This window comes from Carlito syrichta, unplaced genomic scaffold (genome assembly GCF_000164805.1).
Source record: "Carlito syrichta isolate Samal-C Ts95f unplaced genomic scaffold, Tarsius_syrichta-2.0.1 Scaffold120496, whole genome shotgun sequence".
Taxonomy (NCBI): domain Eukaryota; kingdom Metazoa; phylum Chordata; class Mammalia; order Primates; family Tarsiidae; genus Carlito; species Carlito syrichta.
In genome coordinates, this window is record NW_007064592.1 from 14,186 (window position 1) to 30,073 (window position 15,888).

Genomic DNA, 15,888 nt, shown 5'->3' on the forward strand with positions numbered 1-15,888 from the left:
GCCGGCCGCGGGGCTCGGAGCCGCCGGTGTTCCAGCGCCCCGGCCCAGCCACCCTCCGCAATCGCCCAACAGGCGTTGCTGAGCCCCGACTGAGGGCCCAGCCCGCCAATGGGGCAGCCGCGCTTCTGCCGCTTGCCCCACTCACACCCGCGTGGAGGAGGGCAGTCGGCAAGAAGTCCGGGCACATCTGTGTGCTTCCACGACAACGGGCTGGAGAGAGGTCGTGGAGGAGCCTGATGGATGGGACCGAGCCACGGGGGGAAATGCATTCTGGGCAGAGGTCCTGAGGCAAGAGGTGCCTGGCCAGTGTGAGCGCCAGGGGGGCGGCCAGTGTGACCCTGAGGACCGGCTGGTGCTTGTTCTGTCCTCACGCTCTCTCAAGGCCCTCTGTGGCCTCACAAGCTAGGTTCGATGGCCCTCAGTTCCCAGCAACCCAAAGAAAAAATATAAAGCAGGCCTGAGCTCTTGAGTTCGCAAGGGGTAGAAACACAGAAACACACACACACACACACACACACACACACACACACAACTGGATCTGCCTTGTGCATGGAGCCTGACACAATAGGTGCTCGATAAATGTCAAGAGAATGAATGAGGCCACATATGGTAGCTCACACCTTTAATCCCAGCACTTTGAGGGGCCGAGGTGGAAGGACTGAGCCCAGGAGTTTGAGCCCAGCCTGGGCAACATAGCAAGACCTTGAATCTACAAAAAAAAATTTAAAACTTAGTCATAGGCCAGGTGCAGTGGCTCAGCCTGTAATCCCAGCACTTTGGGAGCCCAAGATGAGAGGATTGCCTGAGCCCACAGGTTCAAGATCAGCCTGGGCAACTTGGCGAGACCTCATCTCTACAATAAATCAAAAAATTAGCTGGGCATGGTGGCAAGTGCTTGTAGTTCCAGCTACTTGGAAGGCTGAGGCAGAAGGATCGCCTAAGCCCAGCAGGTCGAGGCTGCAGTGGCCATGAGTGTGCTCTCTGCACTTCAGCCTGAGTGACAAGAGTGAGACTCCAACTCAAAAAAAAACTTAGCCGTGGGTGTTGGTGTGTGCCTGTCGTCCCAGCTACTTGAGAGGCTGAATAGAAAATATCACCTGAGCTCAGAAGGTCAAGGCTGTGGTGAGCCATGATTATGCCACTGTACTCCAGCCTGCATGGCAGAGACCCTGACTCAAATTAAAAAAAAAGAAGGAATGAACTGCTGTGGCCCGTCACCAATGCCTCACTAAGTGGCTACAAAATGCCTCTTCCTGCGGGTATGGCTCTTTCCTGAGTCCTTTCCTGGGAACGGTTTCCTCACAGTCTGGGTCATCCCCTGGGAATGTCAGTCCTTGGGAGGATTCCAGTGAGACAAGGTTGTGACCTTTTGAGACCAGTTCAGAGGTTGTGTGGGATTATGCAAGGGCCAGCTTGGACCAGAATGGCGGTTCAAAAATCTGGAAAGTTCTCATCACATCCAGAAGTCCCATTTCTTTTCAAAAACCAAAACTGTTGGGGGGGGTTGGCAGTTGAGGGAAACTGCTAGGGGAGGGAGGGGCATACCTCATCAACAAGGGGACCTGCATAACCAACTTTTGTATACCTAACCCTGAATTGTACCCCACATCTTTATAATAAAAAATAAATAAAAACCAGACAACATGGCCACAGCACAGCCACAATCTTGCTGGGATTCTGGTGGCTGGACTGGGTGATGATCACTCCTGTTAGCTGGCATCCAAGCTCTCCGGTCCACTATAAGCCCCATTTTCCCAACCGAAGCTGGGATGGAGACCACAGACCCTGGAGCTGGTGGCCGGCACTTTGGAAGTTCTGTTCCTCATGCTGTCCCTTCCCAGTTGTGTGGTACCAGGTTAAGCTACTCAATCTCTGCCTCAGTGTCCCCATCAGTAAAATGGAGGTAACATTAATACTAACTTCATGGGTTACTGAGAGAATTTAATGACAAAATTCATCTGAAGTGCTTAGTTATACAGTAAGTGCTCAATAAATGCTCAATAGGCTCAATTGGTGACCCAGGGCTGGGACATTCATCAGGGTCTCAGAACATCAACATCCATTTGACTAATTTGAGTCAGGGTCTCACTCTGTAGTCCAGGCTGGAGTGCAGTGGCATGATCAAGGCTCACGGCAACCTGAAACTTCCTGGGCTCAGGTGATCCCTCCACCTCAGCCCTCCAAGTAGCTGGGACTACAGGCATGCACCACCATGCCCAGTTAATTTTTTGATTTTTCTGTAGAGACGAGGTCTCACTATCTTTCCCAGGCTGGTCTCAAACTCCTGGGCTTAAGCAGGAGTTTGCTTTGGAATTATGGCGTGAGCTACCATGTCCGGCTCATCCATTTATTGAGCACTTGCTGTATACTCGCACTGTGCTAGGGGTTAATGGATCTACCCGGTCACCTCCCTACTCTCACCAACCCCCATTTCTCCCTCACTCACCGCAGTCTAGCCAGACTCACCTCCTCACCGCTCTCCTAACAGTCCAGGCACAGTTCTGCCTCAGGGCCTTTGCACTTGCTGTACCCCCTACCGAGAATGCTCTTTCTCCAGACATCACATGAATTGTCCCTTCACTTTTTTCAAGTCTCCCCTAAAAGTCAGCTCCCTGAGGGCAAGGATTTGGGTCTGTTTTGTTTACAGCTGTGTCGCTACACCCAGCACAGAGCTGCGCACACTGCAGGCATTCAAGAAAACAGACGATGACTGGACAGTCCCATCCAGCTAACTGGGCTCCTGGTCCCGCAGCCAGGAGGGACTGGGCAGGCCTGGTGCCCATGCCAGGCTGGCTCTGGATCATCCCTCGGACCACCGTCCCCACCGAGGCACTGTACCGCTCACCTTGTGAACACGAGTGATGACCTCCACGCCCACAGAGCCCACCAGGGCTGCGATGTCATCCAGGAAGCGCCCAGGGAAGCGCAGCTTTCGGGGAGTGCCCATTCGCTGGCCCAGAAGCAGATGCAGCGCCATGCTCTTCACCTGGGGGCGGGGCAAGAGTGCTGGGGGTGGGGCTTGTGGGACTGGATGGAGGAAGCTTGACCAAAGGGGCGTGGCTTTCGCAGTAAGGGAGGCAGGCTCGACCCTTGCTATCTGTACAGGCTGAGACGGGAGCAGGGCCTGAAAGCCTGTGGGCGGGGCTTGAGGGACCATGGGCGGAGAAGCTTGGTGAGGGGGCGGGGCTTGAGCCCTGCAGCTACAGGCTGAGGGCGGGCTCACAGGGAGGTGGGCGGGGCTTGTGGTGTGTGGGTGGGGGTTGAGAAAGTCGTGGGAGGAGTCCTGGGCAGAGAAGCAGGAAGACTGTGGGGGGCGTGGGCGGAGCTTAAAAAGATCTCACGGGGGCAAAGTCTGCGGGTAGGACAGAAGGTGAGGCTTGAGGCAGGGAATTTTTGGGGAGCCCTGGGTGGGGCTTGAAGGCCCATCAGAGGGCCAGAGGGGATGTGGCCTGCAGGCTCTGGGAAGGGGGCGTGCAAAGCTCCTACTGAAGAGTTTTGGGCGGTCTCTACCTTGATCAGAAGGGTTTCCCTCTCTACCTGGAGATATCTCTAGGAGAAGGGAGGTGTTCTCTCTGGGTGGGTGGGGTCTTTTAATGGTCTCCCACAAAAGTTTGATGGACGAGGGGCCCTCTGCTTCTCAGGGGTCTCTGCAGTCTCATAGGGCTTCTCTCCCTGAGGAGGGTCTCCCCTGGGGGTGTCCCACCGCCTGGCGGGGGGGGTCTCACCATGAGCTGGAAGAAGAACCAGGCGTGCTGGAGGACGGCCTCGCGCACGTTGCTGCTGCTGACCACCCACTGCAGAGCCAGCTCCTCGTGAAGCAGCTGGGGACACAGGCAGGGGGTCACAGGGAGCGAGGCGCCACCCCCTCCCGCGCCCCCTTTGGAGGGCATGCCTGGGAGGCTGCAGCTGGAGGGCTCGAGGTTAGCACGGCAGGCCATGCAGGAGGAAGGGGCAGGAGGCGCCCATGTGCCTTTCCCTGGGCTGTCTGGACCCTGCTGGCCTCTGAGTGTGGAGAAGAGCTCTGGGCCCCTCCGCTGGGGGCCAGGGCAAAAACGGCATCACCCACCCCTCTCCCACTACCTTCTGCACAGTGGGTCTCGGCTGGGTGGCGGGCGGGGCCGGGGAGGAGCCCTCGAGGTAGGAGGAGGCTCGGCCAGAGCTGCGGTCGGTGGCCTGCGATGGAGTGTGATGGCAAGGCACGGGTTAGTGTGGATGAGGCAGGGGCGCAGACGGTGGAGGTGGGTCCACGCAGGTGAGGGTGTGAGACAGAGGGAAGATGAAACAGCGGCAGAGGGCGGGAATGACGAGAAGGATCAGCGAGGACGGGCCACAGATGGCGAGGAGAGGCCTGTTGGCATAGCCGGGGGCTGTGGCGCGGACGGGGCAGCGCAGCAGGGCCAAGATGAAAAAAGTAGGTGTTTAGAGCCAAGTGAGGTGAGATCAAGGTATGCAGGGGTGGACAGGGACGAGGGTGACACAGGAGAGCAACAGGCAGTGAAGACACAGCGGGGAGGGGACAAGGCGGCATGGCCATGACACGCAGGCGCTCGGAGGCCAGTGTGGTCGGAGCAGGAAGGGGCGCAGGCAAAGGTTTGGGGACGGTGCATGGGGGCTGGGGTGAAGGTGGAGGAGAGGACACTGGCATAGATGGCAGTGCGTGAGGCCAGAGAAGGAGAAAGAGTGTCGACAACACACAGACTGTAAGTGACTCAGTAAGCACAGAGGCCTGGACAGAGAGGAGGGCCCAGCGGTGGAGAGAGTGCAGAAAGGAGTTGAGGGTAGACAGCGGGGGGTGGGGGAGGTATGAACGGGAAGGTAATGGGAGAGGAGGGCAAAGAAGGGGCAGGAAGATAAGGGCAGAAGAGATGACACAATGATGAGGTGGCAAAGACAGCTCCGGGTTCCAGACCTGCCCCTGCCCAGCCTGGCTTGGGCGTCCCCGGGCCTCAGCGTCCCCATCTGTGAAATGGGCATGGGTGTGTGAAATACTGCCTCCTCCTCTGCCAGTCAGGAAGTGAGGCTGCTCGAGGAAGACGGAGCCCCCAGGACCTGCACCAACACTCAGGAACCCTCCAGCTTCCCAGGTCCCTGCCACACCCTGGATCCCTAGCATGTACCAGGCAGGCCACCCACTGTGAAGGCGGAGTCTCGGTGCCACCTCCTGCCTAGAATGCCACCCTGGTACTGCCTTGTCAGCTCCCGCTTGCTCTTTGAGGCCCAGCTGATCCCTTGGGAAACTGAGTCCGGTGAGGGGAGAAGGCAGGAGGGCTCTGCCTCCTCCTTTAGGTAACCCCTCTGGGTTAGTTGGACAAATGCTGGGGGCAGGCAGACCCACGACCCCAGACTTCCAGAAGGGTCCCCCTGCCGGTGCTGAGGGTAGTCCCCTGGGCCTGTCATGGGGCGCAGGACGCCCAAGTGATGGGCTCAGAGCTGGGACAGGCCCTGGGCCCACGTGTGTGGGGATCGTGCCCTCCGTGACCTCCTCTTGGCGCCTATGTCCTCTGAGCTTCCTCTGCCTAGAACACCTACCCACCCTTCCCTGGCTGGCTCCCTCTCGGTCCCGTCAGGTCCTAGCAAAAAGGTCACCTCCCTGGAGAGGCCCCCAGTAATACACAGGGGTAAGATGGCTCCCCGCCGCCATCCACCTCCCATCAGGCATGTTCACACTGTGCAATGACACACGTGTGGTTGTTTGACCCGTATTTATTTCCCCAACTGGCTAGAAGCTCAGGGTCAAGGCAGACAGAGAATCCGTCACCCCAACAAAGTCCTGCTGGCAGGGCCCTCAGCCCTAACTCGAGCCCAGGCTCCATAGTGCTGTGCTGAGTACTTTGCCTTGAGTCCCTGCTATATCTGAATATTTGGAGTGATTATCCTCATGTCACCAATGAGGAAACTGAGGCTCGGAGAGACGCAGGTGATTGCAGGGGACACAGTGTGACCCCATAGCAGAGCCAGGACTTGAACCCAGGTCTGTCTGGAGGAGAAGCCCCTCCCCACACCAGGTGCCTGGGCTGCTTTGTCTGAATCGAGACGGGGGGCCCAGAGGTTCAATGCTGGCCCCTGGAGCCATTTGGGTTGGCTCTGCCAAGGGAGCAGTTGAGAGTCCCCTCAGAGGTGAATTAAAGGGAGGTGAACAGGCCATGCAGGGCAGTGAGGGTATAGGTGGGTTAATTTGCATATTATTTGCATGCTATTTGCATATCGCCCCACACCTTCTGTCTGTTTCGGCCTGTGGCCAATATGACAGTAAAAGGCTGGTTAAGATGACCCAGTGATGCCTACACAGCCTCAAACGAAGGCTGGAGAGGTCTGCTGCCTCCTCCAGGCAGCCCCCATGGGTTAGTCGGACACAGCCAGGAGGGCGGCAGGATTTCATGCTAGGTGATGTCACACGCGTGCAGGGCAGGTAGGAAGGGCACCTGTCTGGGGTCGGCCCCGCAATAAGGGGGCGCCCGCCGCAGCACAGCCTTGCTGCCTCCCGGAGCATAGGCGGAATTCACCCAGGAGTGTGAGCGATCGATGCCCTGGAGACACATGGGAAAGTGACAGCATCCCCAGGAAGGTGGGGACAGCAGCGTGAAACACCAAGCGTGGACACTGCTGTGGACCACACACGTGCCACGAAAGCCTGAAAGATGTGCTTATGTATGTAGATGCATGGAGTGTACTGGTATATACACCATGTGGGGAGGTGCATGGGGTGCGTGCCTATATACATCTATGTAATAGGTGCATGGGGTGTGCATGTATAGGCAGCCGTGTAAGCATGTATGTGGGGTGTGTGCATATATATATATTTTTTGAGTTGGAGTCTCACTCCGTCGCCCAGGCTGGAGTGCAGTGGCATACTCACGGCCACCTCAGTATCAACCTGCTGGGCTCCGGCGATCCTTCTGCCTCAGCCTTCCAAGTAGCTGGAACTACAGGCGCACGCTACCACGCCCAGCTAATTTTTGATTTATGGTAGAGACGAGGTCTTGCCAAGTTGCCCAAGCTGGTTTCAAATCTGTGGGCTCAGGCAATCCTCTCACCTCAGGCTCCCAAAGTGCTGGGATTATAGGCTTGTAACACCACGCCCAGTCTTGGGTGTGTGCATATTACACGCTGTGTTCGTAGGTGTATGAGATGTGTGGATACATGCAGCTATGTACACACCTGCCACCCCATGTACACACCGCTTCCTGTCAGCCCCCAAGCCCACCACCCACCCCTGCATCAGCCCGACGTGCAGAGCCAGCACGGTATCTGACTCCACAGCCAGTTCCTGCCCAGAGTCAGCCTCAACCATGCTGTGGTCTCTATTTCCCGTCCTCCATCCATGGTGAGATTCTTCACCCACCCACGAGGAAGCCACTGAAGCTGGAGATTCCGGGGTCCCCTCACCCTACCTTGCTGGCCAGGATGCGGGAAACCTCGTCGTCCACAGAGCCAGGGGCCACGGCGAGGTCAGGGTTGCTGTTGCTAATACTCTTGGAACGGGCCAGATAGAGGCTTGCGGGGCGGCCGGAGCCACGGGCCAGCGTGGCCACCTGCACCGTCACTGGAGGGGGCCCTGGGGATGCAGGAAACAGCCTCAGTCACTTGCCCACCTGCCCTAGCCCCCAGTCTCTTCCTAGTCAGCTGCCTGTGGCCAAGTCACGTTCCGTCTCTGAGCCTCCAGTTCCCCACCTATAAAATGGGTATAACAGTTGCTGCCTCATAGTGACTTGGGGGGGGGTTGAAAAACTCAGGTTCATGCCAGGCACACGGGGGTTTGGGTTAGTATTATTTGATAAATGTCAAAAGTATCCAGCCCGGCACGGTGCATTCCTGGCACTTTGGGATGTCAAAGCATAAAGAGACCTTATCGCCACAAAAAAATCAAAAAACTAGTCAGGTGTGGTGGCATGTATCTGTAGTCCAGCTACCTGGGAGGCTGAGGCTGGAGGATCGCCTGAGCCCAGGCGGTTGAGGCTGTGAGGAGCTGTGATCGCACAACCGCACTCCAGCCTGGGTGACAGAGTGAGACCCCAACTCAAAAAATATATATGTCCAACTTTATTGAGCGCTCATTAAGCGCTAAGAATCTGCACAGAATACTGTATCACTGACTGCTACCAGGGACCCCATGAGGCAGGTACTACTGTTATTCCTGTTCTACAAATGAAAAATAGGTTCACAGAGGTGAAGTCACTTGCCAAGGTCATAGAGATCGAAGACAGCAGAGCCGGGATTCAAACCCAGGCAGCTCAGGGTGAGTCCCTGCTCTGAGCTATGGAAGCTGATGCTAACTGGCTGAACCATCTGCCAATCAAGTGGACAGCGCCCACAGCCCAGGGGATAGGGCAAAACTGGGAGAGATATGATTGCTCTTGTGAGTTGCCCAAGCCCGTCAAGGCCTGTAAGGCCCCAGAGCCTTTGCAAGTTCTGTTCTCGCTGGCTGGGATCTCTGTCTCCGAGGGTTTTCCACGGACACTCACCCCCCGGCAGGCTGGGCTCAGTGCCGGGCAGGCGGAAGGCGTAGTGGATATAGGCAGCCAGCTGTGGGCAATGGCCGCGGGCATCCTGGGCAGTCTCCAGGCTCCGATGGACGAGGCTGACGACGTGAGCCATGGCTTCAAAGGCCCCACGGCCCAAGTTCACTGCCGGGCAGAGCAGAGGTCAAGTTCCAGGGCCCAAGGCCTCTCGCCTCCCTGCCCACCTTCCCAAGATAGAGACATCAGGATCCAAAGGGTCACGTGGCCATCCAGGGGTCACAGAGGACCTGCTCAGGACGCAGGGGACTGGGGCCATTGCTCAGATAAGAAAACTGAGATCGGAGAGAAAAAGGGCAGAGATTGTCACCCCGGGCCAGGGGAACAAGGAAGCCACGTTCCCGATGGGGAAACTGAGGCAACGTGGGCTCACCGATCTGACCGCCAATGATGGGGGGCCGCACCACGAGACGCGCGAGCTTGTCCAGCACGTGGTGGGAGAAGGCCACCAGGGGCTCAGGGCTGGCCAGGCGCAGCGCTGCCAGGCTGGCCCGCAGCTCCTGCTCTATGGTGCCCTCGCTCAGCACGGCGTCCTTGAGCCGGAATGGGAAGGCCCCCTCCTCCAGGACGTGTACCAGGGTGAAGAACTTGTCCAGGTGGGGGTCCTGGGAGGGGATGTGGGGTGAGCAGGGCAGGGCTGGGGAGGCCCCAGGGGACACAAGGCCATCCCTGCCTAAGTCAGCAACGTCCCAGGGAGCCAGCCCCAGCTGACCAAAGTCACGTCCATGGCCCGAGGCCAGCCCTCCCTGGCCACCACCGGCGGTTGCCCAATCCCAGGGCAGGCAAGAGGGGAGCGAGGCAGGGTTCCTGGGTCCCTGTGCCACCCGTACCTGGGGGTGCACGGAGGACACAGCCGTGAGCTCCACGCTGAACACGCCCTTGTGACCGTCCACCCAGCGCATGCCCGGCAGCGCCACCTGCAGGAGGGAGGCGTGGGTGGCCACGGGCTGGCCCTCCCCCATCAGGTCACCCAGTGGCCCCAGCCATTGCAACACCATGACCTGAGCGTAGCGTGGCCTGGCCTGGAGGGGCAGCCGGGCACCCTGCCCCAGTTCGGTCCCGGGGGACCGTGGGGGTCTGTGGGGCAGGCTGGAGGGCCCAGGCTGAGGGCAGGGACAGAGAACAGACACCGAGTGAGCACGCGTTTACTGCGTTAGTCCAGAAGTCATATAGCAGCGGTCCCAGTGGCCCACACCTGTAATCCCAGCATTTTGGGAGGCCGAGGTGGGAGGGTCGCTTGGGCCCAGGAATTTGAGACCAGCCTGGGCAGCACAGCGAGGCCTTGTCTTTACAAAAAAAAAATTAGCTGGGCATGGTGGCGTGCGCTTACAGTCCCAGCTGATCAGGAGGCTGAGATTGGAGGAACATCTGAGCCCAGGAGGTGGAGGCTGCAGTGAGCTGTGATCATGCCACTGCACTCCAGCCTGGGAGACAGAGTGAGACCCCGAAAAAAAAAAAATAGCAGTTCTGGGATGTCAGTGAACGTGGGCAATAGTGCATTTGCAGACGTGCTAAGTCAGGCACAGGCCACCCACGAGGTGCTTTGGGTTCAGGGGACAGGACTGGGGGCAGGCAGCCAAAGGGAGCACAGGGCAAAGAGGGGGCCTCAGTGGGAGACAGATAGGAACAGAGAGGCCCCAGTGGGGCTGGTGAAGTCTCAATGGCACCAGAGGACAAGGCTCCCAGGGTTCACCGACAGGAAGGCAGGCTGGGGGCTCGGGGCACTTCTGGGGACATACGTCTGGCGTGAGCACGGAGTAGCTGGGAGGCGGCTGGTCCACAGACACGGGGAGGCAGAAGGGGCCAGTCCTCAGGCGGCCATGCTGCAGCAGAGGCATCCACTGGAAGAGACGGGGCGTCAGGACTGTGGCCAGGCCCAGGGGCGGGTGGGGAAGGGGGCGGGGATGGCTCACGGTAAAGCCCACGGGGGTCTCCAGGGCCGTGCCCGGCCGGGGCTGGCAGCTGATGTGGTAGAAGGTGAACAGCAAGTGGTGGTTCTCAGTCACGCAGGCCGGAAGACGCAGCTTGAACTCCTCGTAGAACTCAGGGGACCTGGCAGGACCAGGCGGGGGGTCTGCTGGGGGTTGGGACCCCCAGTCTGCCCGATGGCTTCCCCAACGGGAGAGAACCCCACTGTCCCTGCTCTCTGCCTCAACGTCCCCATTCACGCTCCTGGTGCCTCTCCCACTACCTTCCTGCCCCTGCATTCCCAGCAGTGCTGCCTTATGTATACATAAGGGACAGCTGCCTGCGTGCTGCTGCTCGGACTCCTATGCATGCCACCATCGTGTCCCCCGTACTTGTTGTGGTAGACGACAGGCGTGAAGGCCTCACGGGTGAACTCGCTGCAGCTAGACTTGCCGAAGATGACCTGAGGGGTGGTAGGTGCGTGAGGGGCCAGCCGGGGATGCCCCCCTCGCCCCCGGGGCACAGTCACTGACCGGCAGAGCCTGGCTGGGGTCCTCGCCCGCCATGTACTGCACGCGCACGGCGAGGTTGCGCACGGAGCCCTGGCGGCTGCTGAAGTTGAGGCTGTGAGGGTACACGTAGAGCAGGTTCCTGCAGGGATGGGGCAGGACGGGATCAGGGGACGACCACAGGTACACGCAAGGCTGCACTGGGGCTGGCGACAGTTGAGGAGGGTAGATCGCGAGGCCGGGCCCTGAGAGCCAGTGACACCGGCACTGGGTGGGAGGTGGGACGGGCACAGGGTGGGAGACAGATGACCCACCTCTAAGTGTGGATGTGGGCACACCATGGCGGAGACTGGGAACTCAAGGGGCACAGTGACGTGAAGGGCAGGGGACAGCTGGGTGCTCAGGGTCAGAGTTCCACCCCGGGGCTTGACTATCCTTCCCCCAGGAGCGGTCAGTAGAGATTTGTGGCCTCTCAGGTGGGGAAACTGAGGCCAGAGGTGGAAGGAGGGGCTGGGGTCAGAGTCCTGTCTCCTTCCCAGGAGGGCAATACCGTGCGAGCCCCAACCTCCCTCTGGGCCGCAGGTGCCCTCCCTGTATATCGGGGGCATCAGGACTTCCGGCAGAGCCTCCATAACAGCACGTAACAACAGTGGCGATAACTGCACCCAGCCCAAGTCCTATAATGCGATGCCTGCACCCATGGTGTGCCGCGGTCTGTTCTAAACACTCCTTGTGAACTAACTCATTTACTTCTCACAAGGAGCCTGCAAGGCAAGGCAGACCTCGCCCTCATTTCACAGGCAGGGAAACTGAGGCACAGGCCCACAGTCATCCAGAGAGTCCAGCAGCAGATGGCATGGATCCGGGGCATGTGGGGTCCCGGAGACAGGCCAGGTGGCCTCAGGAGGGTCTCTGCCACCTGTACCTGCTCTCTGGCTACCAATCAGCCGATAAAGACCCCTGCGTGGCAAGCATGTGGGAGGGAAGCAAGAGGAGAGACTGTCATGGCAGCTGGAACAGCTCTGGGCAAACCATCAGTACTCACAAAAGCTTCACTGGTCAGGTGTGGTGACTCATGCCTGTCATGCCAGCACTTTGGGAGGTGGAGGCAAGAGGATCGCTTGAGCCCAGGAGTTTGAGATCAGCCTGGGCAACATAGCAAGACCCCATCTCTACAAATACATTTAAAAATGAGCTGGGTGAGGTAGCACGTGCCAGCTACCCGGGGGCTAAGGTGGAAGATGGCCTGAGCCCAGAAGGTCCAGTCTACGGTGAGTTGTGAGCATGCCACTGCACTCCAGCCTGGGCGACAGAGTAAAACTCTGACTCCAAAAAAATAAAAAAATGAAAAAAGGCTGGACGCAGTGGCCTGTAATCCCAACACTTTGGAAGGCCAAGACAAGAAGATTGCCTGAGCTCAGGGGTTCGAGACCAGTCTGGGCAACTTGGCGAGATCTCGTTTCCACATTAAACCAAAACATTAGCCGGGCATGGTGGCGCATGCCTGTAGTTCCAGCTACTAGGAAGGCTGAAGCGGACGAATCTCCTGAGCCCAGCAGGTCGACGCTGGGGTGGCTGTGAGCATGCCATTGCACTCCAGCCTGGGCAACAGAATGAAACCTTGACTCAAAAAACAAGGCACCACTATTATTCTGTCCCTGTTGAGGTTCCAATTCACAGTTGGGAAACCAAGGCCCAGGATCCCCAGCAATCCCCTGAGCCTGTCCTCTCCCAGTGCCCCCCACCCACACCTGGCCCTGAGCTGTGGGAAGCGTGATCCCGGCATGGTCAGGCTGGACATTCGCCTGACGCAAGTATCGCACCACCGCCAGGCCCTTGTGCAACACGGGGCACCCGGCTGGCGGTTAACGATTGACTGGGGTGCGGTGCAGCTGCGGGGACATATAAGGCAGCAGCACGGGCGCTGTGGCTGTACACCCGAGGCTCCACCATGCCAGGGCTTGCTCTGTGCCTGCTGTGGGCCCTAGCAACGGCAGTCCAGCCTGCCCTGGGGGCCCCCCTGGGCAGCCAGGAGCTGGCGCAGCATGAAGAACTAACCCTGCTCTTCCACGGAACCCTGCAACTGGGCCAGGCGCTCAATGGCGTATACAAGGCCACAGAGGCACGGCTGTCAGAGGCCGGGCGCAACCTGGACCTCTATGACCGCACCCTGGAACTCCTGCGGCAAGAAGTCAGCCGGGGCCGGGACACAGCCCGGGAACTCCGAACAAGCCTGGTGGAGACACAGGTGGGCACCATGGCTGGGACACTGTGGGGTGGGTAGGAACCTGAAGAGGAGTTAACATTTAGGAAAACAAACTGTCCTGGTTTGCCTGGGTCTGATGGGGTTCCAGGGATGCAAGATTTTCAGTGATAAAATCAGGCAAGAGGCCGGGCACAATGGCTCAAGCCTGTTATCCCAGCACTGTGGGAGGCCGAGGTGAGTGGATTGCCTGAGCATGTGGGTTCGAGACCAGCCTGGGCAACATGGTGAGACCTTCTCTACCATAAATCAAAAAATTAGCCGGGCGTGGTGGTGTGCGCCTGCAGTCCCAGCTACTTGGAAGGCTGAGGCGGAAGGATTGCCTAAGCCCAGCAGGTCGAGGCTGGGGTGGCTATGAGCGTGCCACTGCACTCCAGCCTGGGCGATGGAGTGAGACACCAACTCAAGAAAATAAAGAAATCAGGAACGTCCTGGGTGCACAAAGACAAGAGCCACCTGCTAACAACCACTGTCCATGGAGCAGATGGAAGAGGATGTTCTGCAGCTACAGACGGAGGCCACAGCCGAGGCGCTGGCAGAGGCAGCCCAGGCACAGCAAGTGCTTCAGGACAGCGTGCGGCAGCTCGAGGGTCAGCTGAGGAGGGCCTGGCTGGGCCACGCCTACCAGGAGCTCGAGGCCTTGAAGGTAAGGGGCTCAAGCTCCTCTCCAGTGCTGGGAGGGCGGGGTTGAGACTCAGACTCTCAGCCAGAACTCACTTCTGAACCTTGAATCCAAGACAACTCCCAGGCCAGCTGCCTGGCTCTATGGCCTCTACCCTGTACAACCCTGGGCAAAACCCATGCCCCTTTCCATGCCTCAGTTTCCCCATCTCCAAACAAGGGTGACGACTGATATCGCAGAGCCAATAAAGGCACTCAACGCAGACAAAATGCTCAGCATGAGGTGGGCACGTAGTATGTGCTCAATAAATGCTTACTACTAGAGAAATAGGTAATATTTTCTGAGTGCCCAATAAATACCCAGCACTGATATGTTCTTTTTTTTTTTTTTTTTTTTTTGAGTTGGAGTCTCACTCTGTCACCAGGCTAGAGTACAGCAGCATGCTCATGGCCACCGCAGCCTCCACCTGCTGGACTTAGGCAATCCCTTCACCTCAGCCTTCCAAGTAGCTGGAACTACAGATGCACGCCCACATGTCCAGCTAGTTTTTTGTGATTTATTTTAGAGACGAGGTCTCATCAAGTTGCCCAGGCAGGTCTTGAACCCGCGGGCTCAGGCAATCCTCTCGCCTCGGCCTCCCAAAATGCTGGGATTACAGGCTGAGCCACCACGCCCGGCCGCTGATATGCTCTTTATTACTATTGTTATGATTTATTGAGTCAGGGTCTGACTCTGCTGTCCAGGCTGGAATACAGTGGCACCATCACAGCTCACTGCAGCCTCGACCTCCTGGGCTCAGGTGATCCTCCTGCTTCAGCCTCTTGAGTAGTTAGGACTACCGGTGTGTGCCACCGTGCCTGGCTAATTTTTTAAATTTTTGTAGAGACAAGATCTCACTATGTTGCCCAGACATACTGGTCTCAAGCTGCTGGGCTCAAGTGATCCTCCTGCCTCAGCCTCTCCTAATGTTGGGATTACAGGCATGAGCCACCACGCCCAGCCTGATCCATGGCCTTTAGTAAACCACGTGACGGTGGGGCACAGTGGCGCACGCCTGTAATCCCAGCACTTTGGGAGGCAGAGGTGAGAGGACTGCCTGAGCCCAGGGGTTCAAGACCAGTCTGAGTAACAAGGCGAGACCTCATCTCTACAATAAATCAAAAAATCGGCCAGGCCTGATGGTGCATACCTGTGATTCCAGCTACTTGGAAGACTGAGGCGGAAGGATCGCCTGAGCCCAGCAGGTCGAGGCTGCGGTGGCCGTGGACGTGCCACTGCACTCCAGCCTGGGCGACAGAGTGAGACTCTGACTCAAAAAATAAAAGTCCCCATGATGTTCATCACCAACCCATGAAATCAGTCCTGTTTATCTCCATTTTACAGAGGGGGAAACTGAGGCCGAGTATTGGTGACTTTTCTGATCACACAGACACAAGGGGGGGCACGTGGCCAGGGTCAAGGGTGGGAAGGCAGCCACCCACTAAGGTTTCCAATCTGATCCCACAGGCTCATGCTGACAAGCAGAGTCACCTCGTGTGGGTCCTCATGGGCCACGTGCAACGGCAGAGTCGGGAAATGGCGGCCCAGCAGCACCGACTGCGACAGATCCAGGAGAGGTGAGCCTGGCAGGGTGTGGTGGGCGGGGCTGCCGGAAGGGCCCCTTGCCTGGGCTAAGCCAGACCTCCCTTCCCAGACTCCACACAGCAGCGCTCCCGGCCTGACCCTGCCTGGACAGCCTCGAGGACCAGTCGTGCAGCCAGGGACGCATCCGGCAAGGCTGAGGCCCACATGCGGGGTGGAGCTCCCTGTCCACTGGGGTCAGCCAGGGAGCCGGTCTCCGCTTCCGGGCACAGAGCAGAGACAGAAACAGAAGCAGGCGGGGACAAAGCCAGAAGACGCAGAAAGGAAGAGGAGAGGAAGGAGGAAGGATGTGCACCCTTTTGTGTCTACACAGCCCATTAAAGCAGCATAGTGGCATCTCACCCTGGGTGTCTGTGTGTCTGAGTGAGACAAGGACCATCTAGTGCCATGTCTGAGTGGCCCACTTAAGTGCCCAGTTCGCGCCTGCAA

The 15,888-nt window shown here is 58.3% G+C and overlaps 1 protein-coding gene across 1 annotated transcript; it reads left to right on the top strand.

The window, feature by feature from the left end:
* Nucleotides 1–10,943: 10,943 nt before the first annotated feature.
* Nucleotides 10,944–15,539, top strand: ANGPTL8 (angiopoietin like 8). Its single transcript, XM_008048080.2, has 5 exons — nt 10,944–11,050; nt 12,863–13,181; nt 13,681–13,842; nt 15,325–15,434; nt 15,512–15,539. Exons 1-5 carry the CDS (start codon nt 10,989–10,991, stop codon nt 15,537–15,539), a joined length of 681 nt encoding a protein of 226 aa, XP_008046271.1. The 5' UTR covers nt 10,944–10,988.
* Nucleotides 15,540–15,888: the final 349 nt, after the last annotated feature.

Excerpts from the sequence above, each read along its gene's own strand:
- ANGPTL8 (XM_008048080.2), top strand. The coding sequence starts at position 10,989 with ATGTACTGCACGCGCACGGCGAGGTTGCGCACGGAGCCCTGGCGGCTG. Across the intron at positions 13,843-15,324 it reads AGGAGCTCGAGGCCTTGAAG|GCTCATGCTGACAAGCAGAG; the intron begins GTAAGGGGCTCA and ends CTGATCCCACAG. Across the intron at positions 15,435-15,511 it reads CTGCGACAGATCCAGGAGAG|ACTCCACACAGCAGCGCTCC; the intron begins GTGAGCCTGGCA and ends CTCCCTTCCCAG.